At 41.7% G+C, this 26,818-nt stretch overlaps 1 protein-coding gene across 1 annotated transcript in view; it reads right to left on the bottom strand.

The window, feature by feature from the left end:
• DNAH8 (dynein axonemal heavy chain 8) overlaps positions 1-26,818 on the bottom strand; it is a 310,125-nt gene that overhangs the window by 76,427 nt on the left and 206,880 nt on the right. The window contains 8 exon segments of the mRNA XM_030314553.1: positions 1,900-2,102; positions 4,218-4,336; positions 7,647-7,768; positions 14,375-14,565; positions 14,686-14,938; positions 16,702-16,807; positions 20,634-20,816; positions 22,647-22,802. Coding sequence (XP_030170413.1) covers positions 1,900-2,102; positions 4,218-4,336; positions 7,647-7,768; positions 14,375-14,565; positions 14,686-14,938; positions 16,702-16,807; positions 20,634-20,816; positions 22,647-22,802 — 1,333 coding nt within the window.

The raw sequence follows: 26,818 nt of genomic DNA, 5'->3' as shown, positions 1-26,818 counted from the left end.
AGCACAGTTCCAGCTAAATTTATTTAATGTCATGGTTATAATTTCTCCCAAAAGAAACCCTGAATTTCTTAATTCTGTTTTAAACTCTGGTCCTAGACAATAGCATTATTTTGAGGTCATTTGAAATGGTAATTCTAGTTGGAAACATGCCCATCTTCTAGGAACAATATCCCCTTCTAAGAAATGCCCCCACTCTAGCCCCACACATGTGCTTCCTGCTATGAATCCATCACCAGAGCAATATGCATTGATTGGCCCAGAAAGGAACATGTGACCAAAGCAAAACCAATGAATTTCTTCCCTTGCTATTTGGACCTGGGGCCAAGAGAGTAAGGGGAATTTCCCTGGGAATGCTGAACTTACTAAACATATAAGCAGTGAAGCTCACAAGCCACCAGAGACCAAGAATTCTGCCACATAGAGATTGGTGCATAGTAAGACAGGAAAAAGGAACCCATAAGCAGAGAGAAGTGGGGCATCTGGACAAAGCAACTGGACAAATATCCATAAAGGAATACATCTGAGGGAGATTTGGAAGCTACAAGGCTGCAAGAGAGGCATCACTCTTAGACCAATGAAGATGACTGGCATGTTGCCATAAATACCAGAGCAACACAGCCTACCTTTAAGGTGGTTAGTAAAACTTAACCATGAATAGTTGCCATTACAACTGGAAGCTCTTTACATTGAGTATCAGTGTTCAGACTGAAGAAAGTGACCATTAAAACATGGATCAATATAGAGTATAGAAGGGTATGGTGACAGTGAACAGAGAAAAGTCAAGATGAGAAAACAGAGAGTGACCATAGACCATGATACCTTAAGCTAATGGTTTGCAGTAATTTTTTAGTGCAGGACACATGGCATGGTGAATGCTTGGAGAAGACTAAATTGATTTTATATCACATTATGTTAACTTACTAATAAACTCAATGTAAGTTTTGTTTCACAGGGTAGGTTTGGTTATGCATAATCAATCACCTTTATAATCTTTATAAAGACATAAATGAATTAACCCAATAAGGGATAGTTCCAGAGATCTGAACCTGAAAGATACCAAATGGCAATGCCAACAATATTCAGATTTCCAGACCATGAGGAGCAGATGAACAGCCCTCCTACAAACAGCCATTCTATAAAAAGATGGCTCGATCTTCCCATACAGGTCCCTGTCCTTTGGTCGTGCTGACTCAGTCACTGCTCTCACCACTTATGTGTTTCTAATTCCTTGCCCTGCCTCCTCCCCCTGGAGCAACTTACCTTGTATCTCCCACCATCCCACCTACTAAAATCTCAACTCCTTTTTAGATCCTACTCAAAATACCATCACTGTGATGCTTTCCCTTTACCCCTTGCAGCCCGAGTAGCTCTGGATCTTGTAATCAGGCGTGTCTATGCCTCAGTTCCAGCAGTTGCCACAATTACGTGTTTATGTATCTGTCTTTCCCAGCTATTTTGTGTTCGTCTCCGCGCTTCTTGAATCTAGCGTGCTGCCTGTACTAAAGAGTTATTGAAAGAAACTATGAATGAATAAATCCCAAATTACTGTGTGTTATAATAGTGGTTATAGTTTTTCAATTTCTGACAAAATAGATTTTTTTGTAATTTTATACAGACAGGGCAATGCCTCTGTATGTTCATTCTTCCTAGTCTGCTATCCATGTAGTATGGACATCTGCTTACTACTTAAAAAAATATATATATATTTTTATGTCATTATTATACTATATTATAATAATTATATAATTATAATATATATAATATTAGATATAATTAGATATAATTATATAATTATTATATACAATATATATAATAAGAATCAGTTATGAAATTATAAGAGGCAATGTTTGAGGCAAAAATACAGAGGTTTTACTAAACTGAATAAATGTCTGATCATACCCAGCTTCAGTTTCTTGGCCAATGCATCAATTTGAATTGTGGGATCAGATCCCATGGACAGGAAACATATCAAAGGTGTCCTGGTATCACTTTCTTCCCAAGTTTTCTCCAGGTTTAGGATAACTGGTTCTGTGTACTTGTCCTCCAAAGAATCTGCAATGTACTTTCTTGCTTGAAAAACAGTACGGTCTGGGCACCAAGACCTAGAAATGAATACAAGTTATAAGAAAAAATTCAGTGTGTTCATTTTTCATTCTATTTAATTCTAAGCATCTAAAAAACGTAATTAACTAGAAAAGGACAAAAAGCTAATTCCCAGATCTGCAGATCTGTGTAAGAAGGATGGGAAGGTTTCCCATCCCTGAATGAATACAAATTTAATCATGTGGTTTTGGTGCGAGGCACTGGGAAAAAATAGGCCAGAGCGGGTAAAAACATGGTCTGTTGTTAACCCAGAAGAACCCTTAGAAGCCAGTTGATCCAAATGTCTCATTTTCAGAAGACATACCAACTACACTGAAGCTTTAATTAGTTTTTTTAAAGCTTATTTTTAATGTTTATTTTTGCAAGAGAGAGCACGTGCGTGAGCAGAGGTGGGGCAGAGAGAGAGGACAGGGGATCCGAAGCAGGCTCTGCACTGACAGCAGGAAGCCCAACACAGGGCTCGAACTCATGAACGATGAGATCATAACCCAAGCAGAAGTCTGATGCTCAACTGACTGAGCCACCCGGGTGCCCCTAATTAGTTATGTTTTTTTAAATCACATCAATGATTATCCCTGGTCACTGAGGCTATCTGCTTCAGGTAAGCAATTCCTTATTCAAACTCATAGGCAGGACCACATCTATTCTTTGATAAATATTTATCTTGTGCCCACTGCATCAGGCCCCACTTTAGGTGCTGGGGCTCAGCAGGGACACAAGGGGAGGTGTCCTCCACCAGCTCCCGAAGACAATAGGGGCCAACCCGCTGCACACTGTGAAGCTCTGCAGTGTTCAAGGGGAGAATTAAAGTGTCAAAGTTGTCAAAAGTAGGTTGATCAGCAAGCACTTATTTAATACCATCTGTGTCGCCTGCACTGTAGTCGGTTCTATACACAGCAACACATCAAAGAAATATCATTTACTACTTGATATTTTGGATCACAGACAAGCTCTACAGATTCTTATTTACTAGTAGACTACACTACTCGTTTGGCACAGATTCACTTTTTAAAGGATGGACAAAAGATAGACATATCTATTCCTATAAAAACAAGTAGCCCTGGGGCGCCTGGGTGGCCCAGTCAGTTAAGCATCTGCCTCTTGACTTCAGCTCAGGTCACGATCTCATGGTTTGTGTGTTCAAGCCCCACATCGGGCTCCACGCTGACAGCATGGAGCCTGCTTGGGATTTTCTCTCTCCCTCTCTCTCTCTGCCCCTCCCCTGCTTGTGCTCTCTCTCTCTCTCAAAATAAATAAACTTTAAAAAAAAAGTAGTCCTTTCATACTCCGTACATCACGAGGTCACCACTGCTGACCATTCTGATTACTCTCAAAGAGTGGACAATATCCAGGAAACAAGTTTTTCTAAGAAATTCAAGCTCAGGTGTATATTATTAGGGAAAACCAAAACCACTCCAAAATAATCCTACATCTTTTTGTTGCTCTTTTGGTGGCCCCATCTCCCCACCTCCACCCTCCTGCTTTGCTCACAAATCACACACACACAAACACACACACACACACACACACACACACACACACACACACACCTTCCCATAGCCTTCTCCAGTAGCCTTCTTTGAGCTACTGGATATTTAGAAAACATGAAAAGAAGGAAAAGAAAGGAAAAGAAAGGAGAAAAGAAAAGAAAAGAAAAGGAAAGAAATGAATTTTCTTCCTTCACATTATATTTTAATAGCCAAAACAACATTTATACATTTCAATAGGCAATTCCTGTTTTTTTCCTCAAATAAAATTTAATTTCAGCTTGTAGACTAATTGCCTTGTAACTTTGTGAGGATTATTTTTTTAACAAGTAAATTCAACAATAAGTGATTCACTCAGTGGCAAATGATGAACAGAGGGAATAATAAAGGCATATTTTTCATGTGTCTTCTGCTAAAAGCACTATCACTAATACATTCCCTGCCACCACCACCATTTTATTTGCTTGTCAAGGAACTAAGGAATTGCCATCCCAAACCGCAATATGGAAGCACACACATTTCTTAGAATACCCACTGGGACATAGTGAAGTAAACTCACTGAGGTAACATCTGTAATTTGACAATCTGATGAGTGATCCTTCTAAGTCTGATAATACATATGCTCACCTGATAAGTAAAAGTTTGCGGCAGGTATCCAGTGAATCGTTATATCCATCAGGGATAATTTCCTCCTCTGGAGCATCTTTATCAAACCAGCTTTTCCATCCCTTCTCATTACGAGATATCTAAAATAAATAAGCCAATTAGCAAGCCATAGAAATATATACAATTGGAACATGCTGGAAAGGATACTGAGTAACTTTAGAGGGTCATTCTTCACAGGCAGATAATTTTTCAAGCATAACTACACAGTTTGCTTTTTTTTTTTTTTTTCAGAATCAGTGACTCAAATAATGTGGATATTACTATTCCCTTCAGTTTTTCCATTGCTTTTCTACATTTTTCATGGAAATTAAGACAGTGTATCAATTACACTAAATGATCAGGGAGGAAAAAAACATAGACGGGGGTTTACAAACAACCTGCCAATACTAATGACATTTGGGGCCAGATTATTTTAGGGGAGTAGTCCTGCACACTGTCAGAATGTTAGCAGCATCTCTAGCCTCTACTCAGCCTCATCCCCAACTCATGACAATGAAAAATGTCTCCAGACATTGTCAAATGCTCTCGGGGCGGTGGCAGGGCTGGGGGGTGGCACAAAGCTGCCCTTGGTTGAGGACCACTGATATAGACCATTCTGATAACCAAACCTCTAAATGTTGACCTCTACTTAAAATAGTGATAGATGACAGACTCTAAACTTTTCTTTTCTTAGTGATTCCCTGCCTTGAGACCCCAAGCCTAAGAACAGAGGTCTCTCCAAGAGCTGGTCTGAAATACGTGTTCTTTCAGAGGCATGGCAAGAAACGCCAATTTTCAGAGGCATTAAAAGGCACTCCTTGAAGCCCACGTACTGACAAAACTAATTACAAAAACTATAGATTGATGAGCCCGACGCTGCAACAAGCAGCCAGGATTATTTTGACCATGTTTGTAAGCATGTTTTAAAAGCCATGGTAAGAGCTACAAGCAAACGGCAAAAGCTAACAGAGCAGATACTGTGTGCCAGATCCAAGGATCGGACTGTTACCTGTATTACCCTCATTTCTCACTGAGGCACAGAGGGGTTAAATAACCGCCCAAAGTCCACGTCCTGCAAATAATTCATCATATAGGATACAGGCAGCACGCAAATGAACAGCAGAACAATTGCTCTGTAATGCAGTCGTTCCAACTTTGTCCCTGGGGCACTAAAAGGAGGAGGAGGATTTCTGAACTGTTTCACAATTGCCACCTTTCTCCTGAAGATTGTTGCAGTGGCTCCTTGGAGTTGACTGCTCCCAAAGAATCTGCCCTGCACACTTGGCGCCCCACCCTACTGCACGGGTACCTGGGTGCTGCCCGCATCGCCCCCTGCAGCCCTCCTCCACAACTGCAGCTAGAGAGGAGGCGCGAGAAGAGAGAGGGTGTCCGTTCCCAGCTTACTGACCTGGCGGGCATCTGCTAATTTTGACTCTACCCAATGGAGCTTCCAAGCAAGCCCCGTCTATGATGGGCAATGGGATATCTTCCAGCCCCTGGCTGCTCACCTCCACTTCCCATCCCTTTTCCTGGCTCTATCAACAAAACCACTTCCAGGTGCTAAACAGTTCAGCCTGAGACGCCAAAGCAGGGCAGATGCTGTTTGAGATACTTCTATTTCTCTTCCTGACATCCATTCAGCTGGGAGACTGACCCCCTTCTCCTTCTGCCCTTTCTTGCCACAGAGACCCCAAATCGATGGCCACCTGATGTCAGCTCCTGTGAACTTCTGCAGCTTTCCTTAGGATGACCGCTCCCTCATTTCTGGCCCGTCCAATGGTGACTGGGAGAGAAATAACTCATGATGTCAGGGAAAGAGCATGAGGTCAGAGGACAGTTTTGCCATCAGTGGCTATGAGGCCTTGGGCAAGTACTTAACCCCTTTGAATCTGTTTTCTCATCTATAAAGCGGGGCCCATAATACTTCCTTTGCATGGTTATAGCTGTTGCAAAGTACTTATTCTATAGTTAAGCAGTAGTAGCTGCCAGATTCCTCACCACAGGTAATTAAATTCTAATCAACAGAGGCAAACGAATAATGCCTATCCCAGTGTCAACCTAACCCGCCAGCAGAGGGCGCAATTGGTGAATGATTTTCAATATTTATTTATTTATTTATTTATTTATTTATTTATTTTTTACTCCAGTGGTGCTCTGAGGTCTCCCTTACCAGTCCCGGCCAGGCTCAGACCACCTTATTTTTTTCCCAGAGTTACTTGTTTGGGCTTGAGGGACTCATGTATGGCTGTACTACAAAACAAAACTTACTGTCCATCACAGGTGGACCCAGCCATGGCTGAATAGGTAAAGAGTCTCCGTAATGTTTCAGAAATGCCACTAAACAGACACACCTAGTGTATGCTGGGCAGGGTGTGTGTATGTGTGTGTGTGTGTGTGTGTGTGTGTGTGTGTGTAGAGGGGAGGGAATCAGTGATGACAGCATGAGGTCTCTAGTAACTTGCATTCCACCCATCACCCCAGTTGTCTATCACCAGCACCCCCCAAAAAGATGATTTTCAGCATCTGCCATTGGGAAACCACAGGCCTTGCATCAGTGATAGGTGGTTATGACCAGCAGACCCCAGAAATAAATACTGATCTTTGTGCTGAGTTGCACAGCTATTCTCCAGTGAGAACTGAATTCGACAACTAATCCACAGTAACAAATTTATATTTTCAAATAAGAAAAGCAACAGGTGAGGGGTGCCTGGGTGGCTCAGTCGGTTAAGCATCCAAATTCGGCTCAGGTCATGATCTCACAGTTCATGGGTTTGAGCCCCGCATAGGGCTCTGTGCTGACAGCTTAGAGCCTGGAGCCTGCTTTGGATGCTGTGTCTCCCTCTCTCTCTGCCCCTTCCCATTTGTACTTACTTGGTCTCTGTCTCTCAAAAATGAATAATGTTAAAAAAATTTTTTTAAAGCAAAGCAAAGCAAAGCAAAGCAACAGGTGAATCAGGACATGTTCAGCATACTCACCATTTCCTTCACCACTTTATATTTTCACCGTGAAAATGATGATTTTTTTTAAAAAGGTCCCATACCTCTTAATGCGCCTCAAATTCAAATGTGTACAATTTATTTAATCAGAAGCAGCAGTAAAAATGTAAAAACATCAACAGTCTACAGTAAAGGGACCACCCACCTGTTCAGATTGTAACAACTTGAGTTAAGCAGGCTTATGAATGACCCATGCCCATCACACGGGAAGAAAAGGCAGTCACCTTCCCCTGTGACAAGGCTCCCTCTGATATTCCCCCTCCAAATTCTGCCCCAGAGAGCTTGGTGCTTTAATGCTACACTACTGCAGATAGCCCCCTTGGGTGAAGGAATTGTCGCCAGGAGGCCCCAATTAAAATGGCCCCGGGTACGTTTGGGTTTACAGATGTGCACTTTCATCCAGCCCTCTGTTACCTGGTTCATAATCTCTGCAAACTGTGGAAGTTTGCTCAGCTCCACAAGATTCAGCCAGGTCATATCAAGGATCCAGCGGAACGGCTTGGGAGGGCAGGCTTTCAGATCCAGAGCTGCTCCCCCTGGGGAAGGGCATACGTAGAAATCAGGTCAGCCTGTGCTTCATTTTTAGACACTTATATTCCAAATAACAGACACGAGACAACCATATTACAGAGAAAATGGGAAAATAATCAAGACAGAAAATGTGGCTATCTTTTTGGAGTACATTTCCTCCATGTCTTAGTGTTTTCTTTTCTGATTTAAACCATCTTACAAAACACAGATGGCAACTTCTTGTCATTTCTCCCTGCACAGAATTTTTCTCAGGTGGTTGCAGTTGTTGGGGGTTTTATCGTGGTTTGTTTGTTTTTTTTTTTAACAATCAATTTAATGACATTTACAACTTTGACTAGCTTGATCTTTTTTTTTAAATTTTTTTAAATGTTTATTTCTTTTTGACAGAGAGAGAGACAGAGCATGAGTGGGGGAGGGGCAGAGAGAGAGGGAGGCACAGAATCCAAAGCAGGCTCCAGGCTCTGAGCTGTCAGCACAGAGCCCGACGCGGGGCTCGAACTCACAGACCGCGAGATCATGACCTGAGCCGAAGTCGGACACTCAAACCGACTGAGTCACCAAGGCGCCCCTAGCTTGATCTTTTCATGTGTGGTTTCAAAAGTCACTCTTAGTCCTCACTCCTCCAGAAGTTTGATACTCAATGTTATTTTTTTACCAGGTCAAAAAGATGGATAGATGGAGGGCAGGAGGGATGTAAGACTTCTGTGGGTTTTTAAAGGAGTAACTCATGTTCAGATCATTTATTCATTCATTTATGCAACAAATATTTGCTGAACATCCTTTATGTATCAGTATATGCCAGGCGCTGGGGATAAAGCAGAGAAAACCACACAAGACCCCTGCTTTTTAGCAGTCTGGTGGAGAGAATGAATTACACCATTGGATCCTGTTTTGAAGCCAATCACAAATCAAAAGAGCATCCTCAATGTGACAATCTTCCACCAAGACACATAATTATATTTACAATTTCAAAAAAAGTCTTCAACTGCATGTCTCTAGTAACATTTTATCATAATAACGCCAGCTATGCTGTTTAATTCGGATGTATGCAAAACAGTGATTCTGAACTTTTAAATCCTATTATCCTTCAGAAGAACTCATCAAATGCCTTCCACTTCCCCTATGACCTCTGGGCAAAAGAGGGGGTAGAGGGGACAGTGGGGGGGGGGCATCTGCTCTCCCACTAGCACCTTCCTGAGAAGATGAATGAGCTGAAGTATTCTGCTCCTATAAATCCCTTTGCCCCCCTCTGGGTCAGCAGCTCTGAGCTCCAAAACGCCATTAGAACGGGTAAACCTTCCTCTGCCACCCGGGGAAAGAGAAAGCCGTCCTCTAGCACCATTTCTGCTAGTACTGAGTTTACTGCAGGAGAAGCAACTGTTAGAGAGCATCACCTGCAGACTCAAGGGACTCTGCTTCTCTATCTTAGAGACCAACACATTTTCTTCTTGGTTCTTTCCAAAAAAAAGTTTTCAAAGACATCAGGAGAAGACATTTAGGCCACAACGAGTCTTTTCAAACATCTTGGCGTACCTCCCCTAACCCACAACAATCACAGCCCATCCTGCTCCCCAAGATATCCTGGCTCTCTGTGCCACTTGCTAGCTGCATAAACACAGAGACAAAGAACTCAATTTCTCTCCGATCCCCTCTTCTGTCAAACGGGTGTAATGATATAGAATCCACCAGATTGGTTGCTGTGAAGATTAAGTAAATTAATGTATGTAGAAAGCTTAGAAGAGTCTTGGCCCATAGTAAGAGCAACATTAATTGTTAACATAGAAACATTAATTCTCTGTTTTGGAAGGCTTGGAAGGCTCGGGTCCAATCCAACCTGGAAGACAAGAGCAGAGACTCCCTAAGGTGTCTTTGTGTCCGTGGTTTATGACAAAAGAAAGAAGGGACCTTTCTAAAATAACCAGGCGGGGAAAATAGTTATATCAATTACTCTGTAACAAAGGATTGTCCCTGGCATCTATTTCATTTTTCAAAGTACTCTGACATTCTCAGTTGAAGAAGAAAGTCAAAGGCACCTCTCAAATACTGCAGAAACCAAGTAGGAATTGACACAAAGGGACAGTCATCCCTGGGGAGTCAAATATTTCTGCTACAATAAATAAGTCTTCTTTCCCTCTTAAGTATGGAGTTAAAAATTATATTTATATATATATATATATACATACATATATATATATATATATATACATACATATATATAAGATCTAAGGGCTCTATTTGTTAACTCTGTAAAGAATATTGAAAACAAAATCATATATCATTTTTATGAAAATAATTTGGTTAAAATGTAAGATAGCTCAAAAGTGATACAAACTTTATAATAAACCAATTTTGTCTTAAAAAAAAAAAAAACTCTTTTACTGCTGAGCTGATTGTACTTCTGTCAACCAAACTGTCATACAATCCAAATTAATCTTTTTAAAGCACTGCTCTGCTCATGCTACTTTCCTGCTCGTAAAACATTCGAAGGCTCCCTATTAGCCAACTAAATTAAATCCGAACTCTTCTCACCGGCTCTCCTGGCCCTGTGCAATCAGGCTCTCCCTGACTCTCCAGTTTTATGAAATGGGGTCATAGATGTGCTCTCACCACAGCCCAGATGTTCAGCCTTTTTAAATTTTTTAGTCACCACTCTAACCCTCCTCACAAATCCCCTCCTCACTGTGTCTTTCAGTCTCCTCTGATTTACACCCTTTCTGCGAAAGATCCAGTCTCCTTCATAGCTCTGGTTTGGCTGGGTGGGTGAGGGGAGAGACTGGTGGGTTGGGATTGTATCTTGATGGGGAGGGTCCCTCAGATCCGCATGCTGCCCTCCATCTCTGTCACAGGCTGAGGTCCCTACAGTGCATCCTCTGAGCTATGACAAATCCTGACTGACCTATGGGGACATTGGGCTGCTATCCACAGAGACTGGTCCTTTGTGTCCAGTTACAAAGCTCACCTGCCCTGCAGCTTCTTGGCCTGAACCCCAGGTCTTTGCTGCACACCAGCCCTCTCAAGAGTCCATGCCCATCCGTGCCCAGGCTCCTGCTTGCCAAACATCAGGCGCATCCATCTAGCCACTCCCCTCCACCAATGCTGCCATGCACCTGTGAAGTGGGATGTGGCTCTGGGCAGAATGCAGGGGCGTCTCCTGTCTAGATGTTTCTCGAGCACCCTTCTGTACCCACCCAAGGTTCTGCCTCAGGAGCCTGGGAAGAGGTAAGGATCTTGGCACCTGACTTCCTTCTACCTCTGATTCCTTCATCCTTCCCACAACCCATTATGGCCCAACATGCCAGGTTTCCTTCTTCTGTCTAAATCCTATCTGTCTCCTTCTCAGGGGCCATGTTGACAGATGGGATTGGGGAAGGAAAGCCAGCTCACCAACAAGGAAAGATCCAAAGTACACCTCCCTTCTCACTTGTATTCCACAGTTAGAAGGCCTTCCTACATTTGGGGCCCATTTTGCTCCTGCTGCTGCCTGGATTCCTACATGCTTCAATGTCCCTCCTCCCCATGGCCCAGTGTCCCAGACATTGAGGATGTGGCCCCAAATCCAAGTGAGAGAGCTTCAAGGTGACTGAAATGAGTCAGAAGAAGCTTCTAGGTTTGGTGAATTTAGGTTCACTTTATTTAAACGTCCCAGAGACCTCAAACCTGTATGCCTGGACCCTCTGTACCACCTGCCCCACCTCTCCTGGGTGGTACTTATCACTTCCCCTCGGGGCCCCTCAGCCTCTTGCACATGGAGGTAGTGGGTGATGGTCTTTGAGCTCACATAGCTGGTCAGTGGCAAAGCCCGGCTCATTTCTCTGCTTCTTGGTCCAGCCCCCACCTTACTGTACCACGCTGCCTTATACCTACACTTTAAGACATCAGCTTCTCCAGGTGCATTAGACCTGAGAAAAATACGAACCCAGTGACATATTTCAGCTTCCTTTGAACTATAGGAAATAAAAATTCAAGGAAGAAATTTCAGAGAGTCTGCGAAATTGTTTGCAAAGTTTCTACAACCATCATCTACCCTGACTCTGAGGAAGAAATTAACTAAAGTAGGGAAAGAACATGATGGAGTAATAAGAAGTAATCATTTACCGCCTGTTTGTTACAAATAGGATGTTGAGGATAGAAGCGTGTCGCATCCTACCACCTCGTAGTATGAATTTAGAAATAGTCGACGTGTTTTGTTTTGTTTTGTTTTGTTTTGTTTTGTTTTGTTTTGTTTTGTTTTGTTTTGTTTTTCCTACACGATCACTTTCGTTCCCATGGCTTTGGCTGGTATTTCTATGCCTATCTTAACAACTTTCTGACTTCTTCTAAACTGTCTGGCCTATCCTTTCTAACTGTCTGCTGGATATTGCAAATTCAACACGTGTGTGTAGTCACCAGAGCTGTGCAAAAACACTCAGCTTCCCCTTCCTCCACGCACACAGGGGAAGGGCACATCCCTGCTCTCTTTGAAGTTAGTTGCGGCTGTGTGTCTCGCTTTGGCTAATGAAAGATGAGCCTTTCAGTGACATGTGTCACTTGTGGATTAACTTTTAAAAGCCAGCACACAATTTGTCTTATCCCGCTCCTCTGCCATAGTAATTATAGAAGCAATTCCTGGGTGACCATGACAGGCATGTTGGAAAGAAAACAAATGAGAATATATCTTTGTTGTGTCAAGCCACGGAAAGTTTGGGTTTGGGATTGTTTTTATGTCCACAAAACCTGGCCTATTCTGAAAGAAACTAGGTCCCCAAATCACATTCATTACTCTTCCACTCTGACACCTCTCAAACTAACCCCTCTTTCAATCAACCAGAGCAAATCTTTACATAGACCAGAAATCTTAGACTCATTTCTGACCCCTCTCTTGGCTCTTACATCTGGCCCATTGCCATTTTACTTCCACGATCTCTCATGTGTGCTTCTGCCTTTATATTCCCATTGTCTTGGGGTGCCTGGGTGGCTCAGTTGGTTAAGCATCCTACTTCCGCTCAGGTCATGATCTCGCAGTTCGTGAGTTCTAGCCCCGCGTCGGGCTCTGTGCTGACAGCTCAGAGCCTGGAGCCTGTTTCAGATTCTGTGTCTCCTTCTCTCTCTATCCCTTCCCCACTCACACTCTGTCTCTGAACAAACAAACAAACAAACAAACAAACATTATATTCCCATTGTCTTTACCCTGGGCTGACCATGTAGTACCTGTGGCTGGGAAGAGTATAATAAACTCCTTGAACCTCTTTTCTCTAACCCCATACATGTCTACTGGAGTCATCTTCTTAAAAGATGATAAGAGGTTCCTGAGGGACCACATCACCACCTTACACAACTCCTTGTTTCTCACCAGATCAAGAAAATCCTTCCTCTAGCACTCAAGGCTCACCATTTACACGCCCCACTCATTCATTCCTTTTCTTGTGCTGTTCTGTTTCAGCGTGGAATGGATCTTTCGCTTCTACCTATCCTTCAGAGTCCTTTTTAAATGCCACTTTCTTCTTTTTGTGGGGAGAAGGGCAGACAGAAAATGATTTATTAAACTTTATACAAAGAGAAAAAAACCATAAGAAATAGAATGGTACATTTTTTCCCATGTATCAACTAATCTGAAAAATTCATGGCTTAATCTGCAACAGTATATTTTCCAAAGAGTTCTTACTGACCTCACCAACCATATGTCTCTCCTTTCTTTTAGACCTAACACTTTGTTTTTAGCTCTCTCTTTTTTTCAGAGTTTATTTTTATTTATTTTGAGAGAGAGAGAGAGAGAGAGCAAGCAGTGGAGGAGCAGAGAGAGAGGGAGACAGAATCCCAAGCAGGCTCTGCTCTATCAGCACACAGCCTGAGGTGGGGCCCAAACTCAGGTACCATGAGATCATGACCCGAGCCGAAGTCAAGAGTCAGATACTTAACTGATTGAGCCACTCAGGTGTCCCTTAGCTTTCTTCTAACATTTAGGTTATTCTGCCTTGTTTGGCAAAAAAAAAAAAAAAATTAATTATCTATATTCCCCTTATGAGACTGTTATTTCTTTTGAAGCAATGTCTGGTTTATCCTTCTATCCCAACACTAGCATGGTGGATTTGCATAGGATATGCTCAATAAACACTTGTTTAACTGAATTGAATGAAAATAGCATTCTTTTATCTTCTTAATGATACTTTTAACATGGAGATAGGCGACAAATAGGACTAACTTCCAATATGAAGTGCAAGTGTGCCTTTTTCACAATCTTAGAAATCACTATATCCCTTGCTCAAGTAATTGGTCTCTTGCAATAGAACATTCAACACCTGCCTTACTTTTTCTTCCCTTTGGCATTCGGGTTTCCTAATCATGAGCAGCAAGGATCAAACTTAAGGTAATTATATAACAAACAACAACAACAACAACAACAACAACAACAAAAATCACAGAGTTCACACACACCTGAAATAAATCATCTTGAGTAACCAGAGCAAAATGAATGGAAATCAGAAAAGACAAAAGAGGTGTCAATCAATAAAGAACTTCGCTTTCACGGGAACGTAATATCCCCACTGTGCTATAAAAATGGGTCTACAGCACATCAAAGAGCGTAGCAGAAGCAGTCTCCTCTACATACCGCATCCATACTCCAAGCCCTTCACCTTTAATGAGAGCCTGAAACTCTCTGTGCTTCACTGTTCCTCTCTGAAGATCGATCTTCAAGGTCATCAGGAGTACAAAGAGGAATTTGTGGTTTTCGTACAGGCCTCTGACAGAGTATGTAAAAACCTCGTACGTCAGATACTCAATGATATTCGTAATCCTCTTTTGAGGTAGTGGAGACTTCTCAGATCTGCAATGCATTTGAAAAGTCAAAGAAGTAAAAAGCCACTCCGAAGACAGTAGGAACACAAACAGAAATTTTAAGTGACCCTGCGTGGGGGAAGGGAGGGAATTTTAAGTTACTCCCCACCTGGCCATGGACTGGTCAAATAACTTCAAGAACTGGGCCAGCGAGGTCTGGTACATGATGTTGACCATGCTCATCTCTGTGATGAGAAAGTAGAGGATGCTCCCACGGGTGGCTGCAGGCCGGAACTCCTCCTGAGCCGTGTTAATTTTGATCTCCGTTTCTGCGGCCACGTGCAGCTTTTCACTTACTTCAGATGCTGTCTGCTTGGTGGTTCGGAGGACACCGATGAGAGATTCGTCGTCTACCAAGGAACCTAAAAGCCAAACAGGGAAGGTAGAAGGCAAGATGGGGGAAGCCACAAAGGAGATGCGTCACTTCCGAAATCGCCCTGTCCGTTTCCAAGTCTCCGTCTTCAAAGCCCGCAAGGGAGAAGGGCAGATGTTAACACACCAAAAGGCTTCCAGCCCAACTGTCCTCTGATGCCTAAATCCGTCTAAACATTCCTGGGGACGGGTTGTCCCCCATGCTGCCTGAACACCCGCAAAAGGTGATTCACAAGGCAGCCCCCATGACTGGCCTGCGAGTGTCTGAAGACCAAAATCAGGCTCCATGTACCCCCAGCGGTTTCAGCCGTGCCTTATGTGACACAGCTTTCCCCTCCATTATCACCTCCATGGTCCCCCTCAAAGTGTCATGAGCTCGTCCACCCAGTTTGAGTTATGGTGGGAGCCCATCCCATGTTCCACGCCAGCTTGCAGTGGAATGGTACCCTCTTTAGTCCAGCTTTAGTAGATCAGTCCTTGCCGCTGAGAACACTGGTCCCTCCATGTCTCCAACAAGAGGAAACTGGGGGATAGTGGAAGTGTCCCGCCAGGAACAAAAATCCTCATTTTATTTTTAGTTTCACCTTTCATGATCATTTTTAATAGAAACACCCATGTCTCTGTGACAATAAATCCAACTTTAAGATACGGAAAGATACTTGGGACATGCTGAGCTAAAAGGTCACGATATCTGCAAATAGCGTGCTCTGGCCTGACCCTAGACCTCTGGATGGCAGGTGAATGCTTCAGGAAGGTGTGAGTTACTCCGATGGGCATTCTGGGTCTACCATGAAAGTCCAAATTGCAATCAACCTCGCAGGGATGACACCTTGATCCAGCACACACTCGGCTGGAGCCGGGCAAGAGCCCTCCACTCTCCCTGCTGATATTAGAACGCCCAGGGGTAGCCACATGGCTGGGAGAAGTCACTGGACCAGAGGACAGAGAAGTTCACGAACACAAGCAGTGCAATCAAGGCAGATAGAAGGTCTTTTCCATGAGGTCCCTGTAAAGGTAGTGCTGGAGACCGCTGCAGGAATGATATATCACGTACTTCTGGAGGTTAAGATTTTTGTTTATCTCCAAGGATTAAAGTGCTGCTGGGAAGCACTCATTATGAGGCTGTAATCAATAGCAGGATTTAGGCTACTGTAACTTACCTACTGCAGAACAATATGGTGTTTGCTGACTTTATTGTCTTGGGATAGGATATTTTTATTTATTGAGAGAGACTACATCCCCAAATCAGACTGCCCCGGGGAGAACCCATCCCTGACTTCTAAGTAGATGGTCAAGGCAACTTGAGAGTGAGTGTGGGCCTTGGGTGCCCAAGTGCCTCTGACACAGATTACACACCTCATAACCCGCTGTGGTAACTGCATTTCAATGCCAAATGAAAGAGTCGATCTTAAAAAAAAAAAAAATCAGATTGAGCACATTAGTTTCCTTTGGGCAAGCAAATTAGCCTATTATGAGTTACCTAGCTCTATTGGGAGCCCTTATGTTTCTCAGGAGAGAGCAATTATATCAAGAAAACTGTGTTATTCTCAAATGCTCAGACTCTGTTTGCTAATTCAAAAATCAGATTCTCTGAGGTCCCTCTTCAAATGTCTAGATGGAAATTGCCTCACTTGTGTTTGCCTTGGTAACTCAACTGTTTCCTAACATCTACAATCACGAGGGTCCTGAAAAGAGGGCTCCAGAAATCCTTGTTCAGAACCCACTGTTTGGTGACTTGTTAATAAATCAGTACCTTTTGTGGCGCTTAATTTGTAGAGAAGGTTGTCTTCCAGTTCCTTCATCTTCCGCTTGTTGAAAGTCACATCCTCCAAAAGTTTAACCCTCTCAGACTCTAATTCCTGTTATCAAGAGACACGAAACAATAGCAAAACTGTGAACACCAGCCATGGTGGCAGATCCCATTTACTAGTGCTTCTGGTCAATTTTTAAAAGTTTAAACCAAAGTGCCTCTGGAATGACAGAAGAAATTACCATCACTAGTCAAATCTATCCATCTGTACTTTTGTATCTCTGGACACTTAAAAACATTATGCCCACTAGGGGCGCCTGGGCGGCTCAGTCGATTGAGCCTCTGACTTCCACTCAGGTCATAATCTTGCATTCCATGGGTTCGAGCCCTGCATCGGGCTCTGTGCTGACAGCTCAGAGCCTGGAGCCTGCTTCAGATTCTGTCTCCTTCTCTCTCTGCCCCTGTCCCATTCACACTCTGTCTCTATCTCTCAAATATAAATAAAATTTTTTTAATTAAAAAAAAATGATGACCACTAGCATTAAGCTTCCATAGCATGCATGCGATGCCCCTGCTAAAATAATTTTGTCTGATTATCCCCTCTCTCTTCCTGGATCTAAGTTTATTTAAATTAGAGTGTCCCATTTTCTTGGCCCTGTTCCCACACAGTCTCTGTGTGAAATGCTAACTTTATTGGCAAGCAGAAGTGGTAGAAGCAGAGACATAATATTAAGAAACCAAGAGGCCACCCAAGCTGAATGTGAGCTCTTGCTTTGGGATCTGCCTATGGGAACACCAGGCAGTTTGTTTGGTTTGACACAGCCAGTTGCCAATACAAATCCATTTTCCATTGTTTGACATCTCTTTCTACCAGAGGGGCCAAACTGGGTGTTTGGAAGGCATATTTTTTTTCTACAAAAATAATGTATTTTTCAAGTTATATTTGGAAAAAAATTCAAATTTTCAGAAAAGTTACAACACTGATATAATAAACTCTCACATATGCTTTGCCTAGATTCACCAGATAACATTTTGCTTCATCATACTCTCCCATTCTCCCTCTCTCTCTCTCTCTCTCTCTCTCTATATATATATAATATATATATATACAATATACATATATTATATATGTATAATATACATATATATAGTACTTACCATCATTATTATTATTGGTGAAACATTTGCTGATGTCATGATCCTTTACCCCTAAGAAAACTTTAGCAAACATCCTAAGAACCAGGATATCCTCTTGCACAAGCATAGTGCAATTTTCAAACTCAGGAAATTTAACATGGATTTAATACTCTTGCTCAACGTAAAGTGAATTGAAATTGCCTCCGTAGCATTTTTTATAGCACTTTTCTTTCCTGACCTTAAATAGAATCATGCACTGTACTTAGAATTATGTTAAAAGAAAGTGCTTTTAAGGTACATATTTGAGAAAATTTCTTGAAAAACCACTTCAGAAATTCTACCACTTTCAGAAAGTCTTCTTAAACCAATTTGTCCATCAGAAGGCACCGCACCAGGTTTGTCTTTACACGGGCCATGGTTTGCGTCACAATCTGTGTGTAGATTAGGTCCCTCTAATGAGATCCTGTGCGTCTAGAGGGCAGGAGCTGATCTGCTTCACCTTTGTATTCCTTAGAGCCCTTGCCCTGAGGTTTTGCAGAGAAAGGACCTGGCATGATAAATATGTGTGAAATTGAAGTGTGCTAAATTTCGTTCAACAACTTTGTTTTATATCTGGGGAAACTGAGGACTCAGAAATATTAACTCCAAATAACATCCCATTATCATTCTCACGGTTAGTTACTGGCAAAGACAGGTCTGATACCCTTGTCCTCCAACTCCAACACAGGTTGTATTATTGTCATTTTACTACTGATGGGGTGGCAATGAAGGTCATGGCTGCATTTGCATGGGAATGCCTAATGCATTGTTTCCATTACAATGGTCACCTCTGGGTGGCAGTATAGGAGTCTGTGGACAAAATGAAATCACGTTGGAAAAGCAAGCATCACGGGACAGTGGACACTTGTGGGTTTTTACAGCATGACCTGTAAAGCTTATCTAGGAGGGCTGGCAGGGTGGAAAGTCCATGTGCTTTTATGGGTTAAGACCCTATTCTCTGTGGTCTCTGTCCCTCCATAAAATGAGGGTGTAAGAGCAATATAGCTAAGAGCGTTAAACATCACGGTCAGGATGTCTTCCTGCAGAGTAAGTGTGTGTGTGTGTGTGTGTGTGTGTGTGTGTGTGTGTGTGTGTTTCCAGCAAGATTGAAGTAAGCACTTTAATGTATCCCTTGAAGGGTAAGCTGAAGCCTAGAAGATCAGGTGTGGGGCCCTCTGGGGACAGAGTGTAGCCTACTTTAAACAGGGAGTGGCCTGCCTTACAGAAATTCGTGCAGCCTGCATGGGACACCAGACCAGTGAGGAATCATCTCAGAACAGATAAACAGCACCAGTTAAACCATGAAGGAAGGCACCATGTGGCCCTAAGAGGTGAGGAGGCAATGAGGCCCATGCTCTCTCTGCCTGGCTGTGGAAGTGCCATGACTCCCTTTCTGGACTGCAGAAACCCCAGGCTCTTTGTTGGAAGACCCAACAGCTACCGAGAATGGAAGGTGGGACTGTGCCCCCTTCCCTCCACCAGACTGGGAGGGCCGGCCCCAAGGTAACCATCTCTGTTAATCAGGTAGGGTTTCACTTCTCCTTTTACTGAGTCTCTCTATTTCTTTTTTTTTTTTTTTAATTTTTTAATGTTTATTTATTTTTGAGCACGTGGGCACATGCGCTCATGAGAGACAGAGAGAGAGAGAGAGACAGAGACAGACAGAGTATGAGCAGGGAGGAGCAAAGAGAGAGGGAGACACAGAATCCAAAGCAGGCTCCAGGCTCTGAGCTGTTAGCACAGAGCCCGACGCGGGACTCGAACTCATGGACCGTGAGATCATGACCTGAGCCGAAGTCGGACGCCACCCAGGCGCCCCCGAGTCTCTATTTCTCTGGTGTGAGTATCATTTCTCTTTCCCTCTTCCAGTGTCTTTCCTGTGTCCGTGGCTCCTGTTCCTATTTCTTGTCTTTCCCTTTTCCTTGCCAAGTCTGCTGCTGCCAATCTTTTTCTCACCCTCCCATTTTAAGCCTCTCCGGTCTTATTATTGCTAAACTTGCCCTTTCCTTGAACCCTCAATACTCAAGTTAATTCTATGTAAGCAAATATAATCTTTCTCAGACTTTATGCAAATATATTTTCTATATGCAAATACATATAATTACATTTTATGCAAGCATATTTTATGCATAACATTAAATGTTTCCTGAGATTTATCTTAAAAATTAGTTTAATCTTGTATCAGTCTCTTAAAGTCTTCAAGTTTTAAGTTGTTCTTTGTTTTATTGGAACCCTCAATCACACTTAATTTCTCTGCTTTCATGCAAATTTTATTCAATTAAAATGAAAGTTAGGTTCTCTGTATCATTAGAGTGCCAGACTGTAGTAGTTGAAACTTCTACAGTGGCAATATACTCATTCAGAGCAATTTCTTTTTCTCCAGGATCACTATTTTATTGAATTTTTCCGGTACACCAAAGATCACCCATCCAGGGGACTATAGACATGAAGCCAACATACCCCAAGGTTGAAAGACAGAAACAGAAAGAGCAGTGTGAGGGTGTGTGTGTGTGTGTGCACGCGCGCACGTGTGTATGTGTGTGTACGCGCACACACGCATGTTTGGGGTTGGAAGACAGGCGAATTCGGTACATGATTTCTTGGAAAGACTTGAGACAGCTAAACAAATATTTATGTTAACAAAGGTAAATACAGTTTGCTTAATTTTTTCTTTCTCATATACTTAACAATTTCAGAATACATTTTAAGCTTTTATTATAATTTATGAGAAGTAGTTCTCTACCTTGAGCAATTATTACCTGTTTCTCAGTTAAAATCACTCTCCTTAGTAACTGATTTTCAAGGCCTTTCATGGTGACAGTAAAATCAATGACTGATGTTTTAGCATTGATCTCAGGGGTGAAGGCAGGGTTTGGTAACTTTGTAGTAATATAAAGTTTAAATGTATCCATGATATCGCATTCCTTATCACCGACTTTCACCTATATCAATTCAAATACACAATCAAAAAACAGCTTAAAGGACAGGGAAAGGAATTTGGGTTTAAATTAGGAAAGAATTTATCAGAGGTCAGCGCTGGGAAATTTGGATGAATTGCAAAGGAAAAAGTTGTAAAACTTTAATCGCTGATCTTAAATAATTAAATAATGTAGATTTGTGGTCCTGCCGGAAGATGCTGTTAGCCGTGACACCAAGCAAAGTAAATGAAACATTTATCTCAAACAAATGTTGCATAAGGGAAAACTCAGACACATCCCAGATTTGCCCATTTTCTCCCACTTGAGGAAATTGTTTCCTACTGAGGAAATCTGTGGTGTTTAGAGGAAGTGTTATCCCTCTTTGCATTTCACAGTCCTCAAAGAAGCATACTTGACAACTGAAAAGATTAAAGAAATTTTCAAAGGAAAAAAATGCCAACATTTTATCCAGAGAGATAACATTTATCTTAGACACTACAATTTGCAGTATATTTAAAAACACCTGGTTTCGCTATCTAAAAGTGAGGTGGAAATGATACCATTTGTAAAGGACTTAAATTTTTAATTAATCTTGATTCTACCTGTGGTTGGAAATCACATCAATAAGGCACTCCCACAGTTTCAAGCCCCATGCCTTCACACAACAGATAAGGATATGTTCTTTTGAAAGACCTTCAGGAAGACCTTCAGGAATAAAAATCCTACACCCTCCTTTGGCCTGTTAAATAAGGCATATAAAAGAATTCACATTATGAAAAATATTTTCCTAAATAAAATTTTGTTTAATGAGAAAATCTGCATTCTTTACTTATTCACTGATATTCATGAAATTAAGTTGTCCAAAGTGAAAAATCTCAATCAGAAATGTTGTCATTCATCAAGAAATAAAACCAAAGAGGGGCGCCTGGGTGGCTCAGTCGGTTAAGTGGCCGACTTCAGCTCAGGTCATGATCTCTCGGTCCCTGAGTTAAAGCCCCACGTCGGGCTCTGTGCTGACAGCTCAGAGCCTGGAGCCTGTTTCATATCCTGTGTCTCTCTCTCTCTCTGACCACCCACCCGCCCCATTCATGCTCTGTCTCTCCCTGTCTCAAAAATAAATAAAACGTTAAAAAAAATTAAATGTTTAAAAAAAAAGAAATAAAACCAAAGAAGCCTAAAGGTAGAGAATGCCACAATTAAAAAAGAAACACTTCTGAAAATGATTCATGTCACCAACGATGGGAAACAGCAATCCATAGCTTCTAGCAAAGTCTGTGAGTTTAAACTGAAAGTTAATAAAGAGAGAAATGAACAAAGAAGTGTTCATAGACTGTATTAAAATGCCATTTTCTCCAGTGAGAACACAGAGGTTTTATTGTATAGATGAGAATATGGCTTATAAATCCAATTTTCTCAGAGCTGCTAACATACAAACATATATATATATATATATGTATACACACACACATATATATACACACATATACATACACATATATACACACACATATATATGCACTATATATATATATATAGTGTGTGTGTGTGTGTGTGTGTGTGTGTAACACTAATATATTATTATAACCAGACAATGTCTGTCCTTAATATGTTATTTAGTGTCAGCTAAATGGCTACTCTAACCAAGATATTGCCCTTCCCTGTGTTTTTCATATATTGTTAAAAAATAAGGGAAACACTAAATATGATTTTGGAAATAATTTTTTCCAGTGTATCCAATACTACCACCTCAAGGAAAGTGCCTTCGCTGCTATACTCAAAAAGATAAGTAGATGTCACCATTGTTCTTTTCTTCTTCTTCTTCTTTTTTTTTTTTTTTCTTTCCCTGAAGCTCACCTTGAATGTGGTGCCTGATTTAATGAAATTCTTTTCTAATACATTATCCAAGGCTGGATCCAGCTCCTCACGAATATCCTCAATGAGAAGGGGTCGGCCCAAGGAAAGGCTGTCTTCCAAGTGTGTGCGGAAATATTTATGGTTCAGAGATGTTACCTAGAAATAGAGTTCATTACTACATAAATGTTACAAAGAATGTGCTTATTCCTACTGGAAACAAAGAGATTTGCTGGACAAGTGACTAAGAATTTTAAGGGCTATATAGGAAGCCTTACTTAGGAAAAATAAAAGTAAGAACATTTAATTTTCAAAACTTGGTAGGCCATGACTTTCTGGAAGCTCTGGATGTGCAACTGAATCTCTCTGATCAAAACAGGAGTCAGGTGGCATTCCTTAAAGGGAATGTCACAGCTCTGCTCCTACAGATGGAAGAGAAGTAATCAAGGATTAAACCTGTCATGCTTACATAGTTACAATGTAACTAAGAGAAAGCAAAGTAACTTGCACATTTGTGCTATTCATTTATCTCCTCAGGACCACTCACAAGATGATCAAGTAACTAAAAAAATAAGCATAAGAGCATCAGAAATTATATACTGAGTCAAACCAAGGGTCCATCCATGTATTCTGTCTCTGTCTCTGGCTCAATGGAAGAATATGATAGATACTTTCCATAAGATCAACTTAAAAGACTGTGTGTTCACTTTTTACATTACATTTGTAAAAAATTAGAATTCTGAATGCCTGGTGGGGCCCCATTTCTAATTCAGTGTTTGTTGATTAGTTAAAATAGACACACTGGGCTGGTTGATCTTCGCATTAGCTAAGCGGCTTTGAACTCTTAACTTCTTTGATCCCCCCTGACTAAAAGTGAGGATTCCACAAGGTTCAGTCCTTAAATCTCCATCTCCTTATTCTCTACCCACTGGATTCAGCTATTGCCTCTACGCCACTGTGAGTGCTGATCCTAAGATACAAGGAAGATCCGCTGGGACAGCAGGTCATGAAGAGAGTGGAATTAAAAAATATTATCTCTCGGGGTGCCTGGGTGGCTCAGTCGGTTAAGTGTCCAACTTTGGCTCAGGTCATGATCTCACAGTTCATGAGTTTGAGTCCCGTACTGGGCTCTGTGCTGACAGCTCAGAGCCTGGAGCCTGCTTCAGATTCTGTGTCTCCCTCTCTCTCTGCCCCTCCCCTGCTCATGTGCTCTCTCTCTCTCTCTCTCAAAAATCAATAAACATTAAAAAATTGTTTTATTTTTTTTTTCAACGTTTATTTATTTTTTGGGACAGAGAGAGACAGAGCATGAATGGGGGAGGGGCAGAGAGAGAGAGAAACACAGAATCGGAAACAGGCTCCAGGCTCTGAGCCATCAGCCCAGAGCCTGACGCGGGGCTCGAACTCACGGACCGCGAGATCGTGACCTGGCTGAAGTCGGACGCTTAACCGACTGCGCCACCCAGGCGCCCCTAAAAAATTGTTTTAAATATTATCTCTCACTTGCTATGAAAAAGAGATATGGAATTGAAAAATTAAATAAGCCTACCCTTGTCCTGTTTTGGATAAGAAGGAAATGACTAAAAGAGAAAAAAATCCTGCACATGAAGGAATTTGTTTCCCTGGGTGGATAGCTTTACTTACACAAATGATGAGCTGTGAAAGACCTCATTATGAGCTGACAAGGTAAATGAATCTAAACAAAGAGCTTTAACCAGCTTTTTAAACAAGATGAAACAAGGTCCCAATGAGACGAAATATAATTGTCCTGCTCTATTTCCTAAGGAGTAAACTCTGTTTTTGTGATTTCCTTCCTAAGTGTGATGGTTCATATCATGTGTCAATCTGAATGAGGTAGGGGCTGTCCAGGTACCTGACAAATATTATTTCAGGCTGTGTCTGTGAGAGTGTTTCCAGAAGAGATTGGTCTTGGAATAGGCAGACCGAGTAAAGAAAATCATTCTCACCTACTTGGGTGGACATCACCCACTCCATTGAGGGCCTGAATAGAGCCCAAAGGTGGAGGAAGAGCAAATTTGCTCTCTGCTTGAGCTAAGACATTCATCTTCTCCTGCCTTTGGACATCAGCGACCAGCTCTTGGGCCTTCGGACTTGGATTGGGACTCCTATTACTTACTCCCCTGGATCCCAGACCTTCAGAGTTTGGACTAGAACTACATGACCAGCTTTCTTGGACCTCTAGGTTGTAGACAACAGACTGTGGAACGTCTCGGCCTCCCTAATCCCATGAGCCAATATCTCATAATAAATCTTTTTCTATATATCTGCATTTACATATAGATATCCTATGTATTCGGTTTCTCTGGAGAACCCTAATACACCAAGAAATTGGGGTGCACGGGTGGCTCAGTCAGTTAAGCGTCCAACTTTGGCTCAGGTCATGATCTCGCATTTTGTGAGTTTAAGCCCCACATCAGGCTCTGTGCTGACAGTTGGAGCCTGGACCCTTCTTCAGATTCTATATCTCCCTCTCTCTCTGCCCCTCCCCTGCTCGCACTCTGTCTCTCTCTCCCTCAAAATAAATAAACATTAAATTTTTTTTAAAAAAGAAATAATAATTTTCAAATTATCAATTTATTTAAGATAACTTTTAGCCAACTTCAATGCCTTTTATAAATTTGAAATAATGGCTTGGAGTCATAATTTCATATTTAATTAACTTTATTTTCTTGTGCAGTAACCCTAAGTGGTAGCTACCAACAGAGCCTGGATCACCTGCAAAGATACTCTGGTATTGGGTCTTTACAAGGTGGTCAGTGAATTCTTTATAGGGAAACTTGATGAATACCTTCTCTTTCTGGAAGCCAGAGTTGAAGGTTCTGGGGATGGTGTTGAAGGTGATCTTGGCAAAGCTGCCAAGGTAGAATGTAGTCCTAGGCATACAATACATGTTTTGTTTTTCATTTATAAAGTATTTCATTTTTCATTGTTTTCCTTCCCAAATAAAATACTATTTTTGTTTTATTCTGTCTTCATTTATGTGTGTTCGCGCATGTGTTTATCCACATATTTTAAAAATAATGTCTCCTGAGTAAGGAGAATATAGTTCAATCTTACATTCCAGCAGTCAATGTCTTTAAAAATACATTAAGTATCTGTGGCATATTTCTATTACTTCCTCGAGAAGATTCCTGGGACTGGGTAACAGCAGAAAGGACATTATCGAAGGCTATCAAGGAGCTTAATGCCAAAATGGACAGACAAAGCTATGATCAGGAACATTAAGAACAGGATGAGTAGGGAGATGGACAGTCAGAAGAGGCAAGAGGAATGGAACAGGGACACATTCTAGCTGCATGGATCCAGGAAATAAAGTTCAGGGGTAGGAACGCTCCTGTTTACTCCACCCATGCATTCCTTCTGTGAAGACAGCTCCTCTGAAGCTACATTCCCACTGGCTTCATTTCCCTTAACACTCCTCTTCCGTTTATACTCTCTGACCCTGTCTGGGATTTCTCTGGGGTTTGTAAGTAAACAGACTGATGCATTGTGTTCCGGAGTATCTGTAAGATGGGAGTATCTTAGAGGTGTTCCTGAGTACCAGGCAGCATCCAGGTGTCAATGAAGCCCTCATCTCAGAAGGAAATCTTTCAATATTTTACCATTAAATGATGTTTGTTGTAGGCTTTTGGTAGATGCTCTTTCTGTGATTAAGGGAAGATTCCTCTTATTCTTAGTTTCTTGGAAGTTTTATCACAAATGGGTGTTGAATTTTACCATGTGCTTTTTCTGCATTTATCAAGATGATCACATGATTTTTCTGTGTTTTTTTTCCTTGTAATGACGTTATACTTTGATTAATCCACTTAAGTTCAATAAATACCAGAATCCCCACCCTATTGAAAGAGCAGCACAGAAAATATAAAGATGGCATAAAACCATAAACCTTGCCGGCAAGAAGTTTAGGATATGGTAAAGATAAAAGACAAATGGGCAACGAACAGGAATTGAAGACAGACTCTAAGTTCATGTTGGAAATCCAAACAAGACATTGTGAGCATTTAGGACAGGCTATATTAAACTGGGGACACAGGGAAGTCTTGATGAAGGCCGTGTTGGAGGTGTGGGCTTTGAAGAACATTCAAGATATTTATCTGGGATATAAGTGAAGTGGGAAACAGGGTGAAGAAAGACACCCTGGTTAGTAGAATAGT

This window comes from Lynx canadensis, chromosome B2 (assembly GCF_007474595.2).
Source record: "Lynx canadensis isolate LIC74 chromosome B2, mLynCan4.pri.v2, whole genome shotgun sequence".
In the NCBI taxonomy this organism is placed as follows: domain Eukaryota; kingdom Metazoa; phylum Chordata; class Mammalia; order Carnivora; family Felidae; genus Lynx; species Lynx canadensis.
Note: the sequence above shows the minus strand (reverse complement) of the source record. Positions and strands in the feature narration are given on the sequence as shown.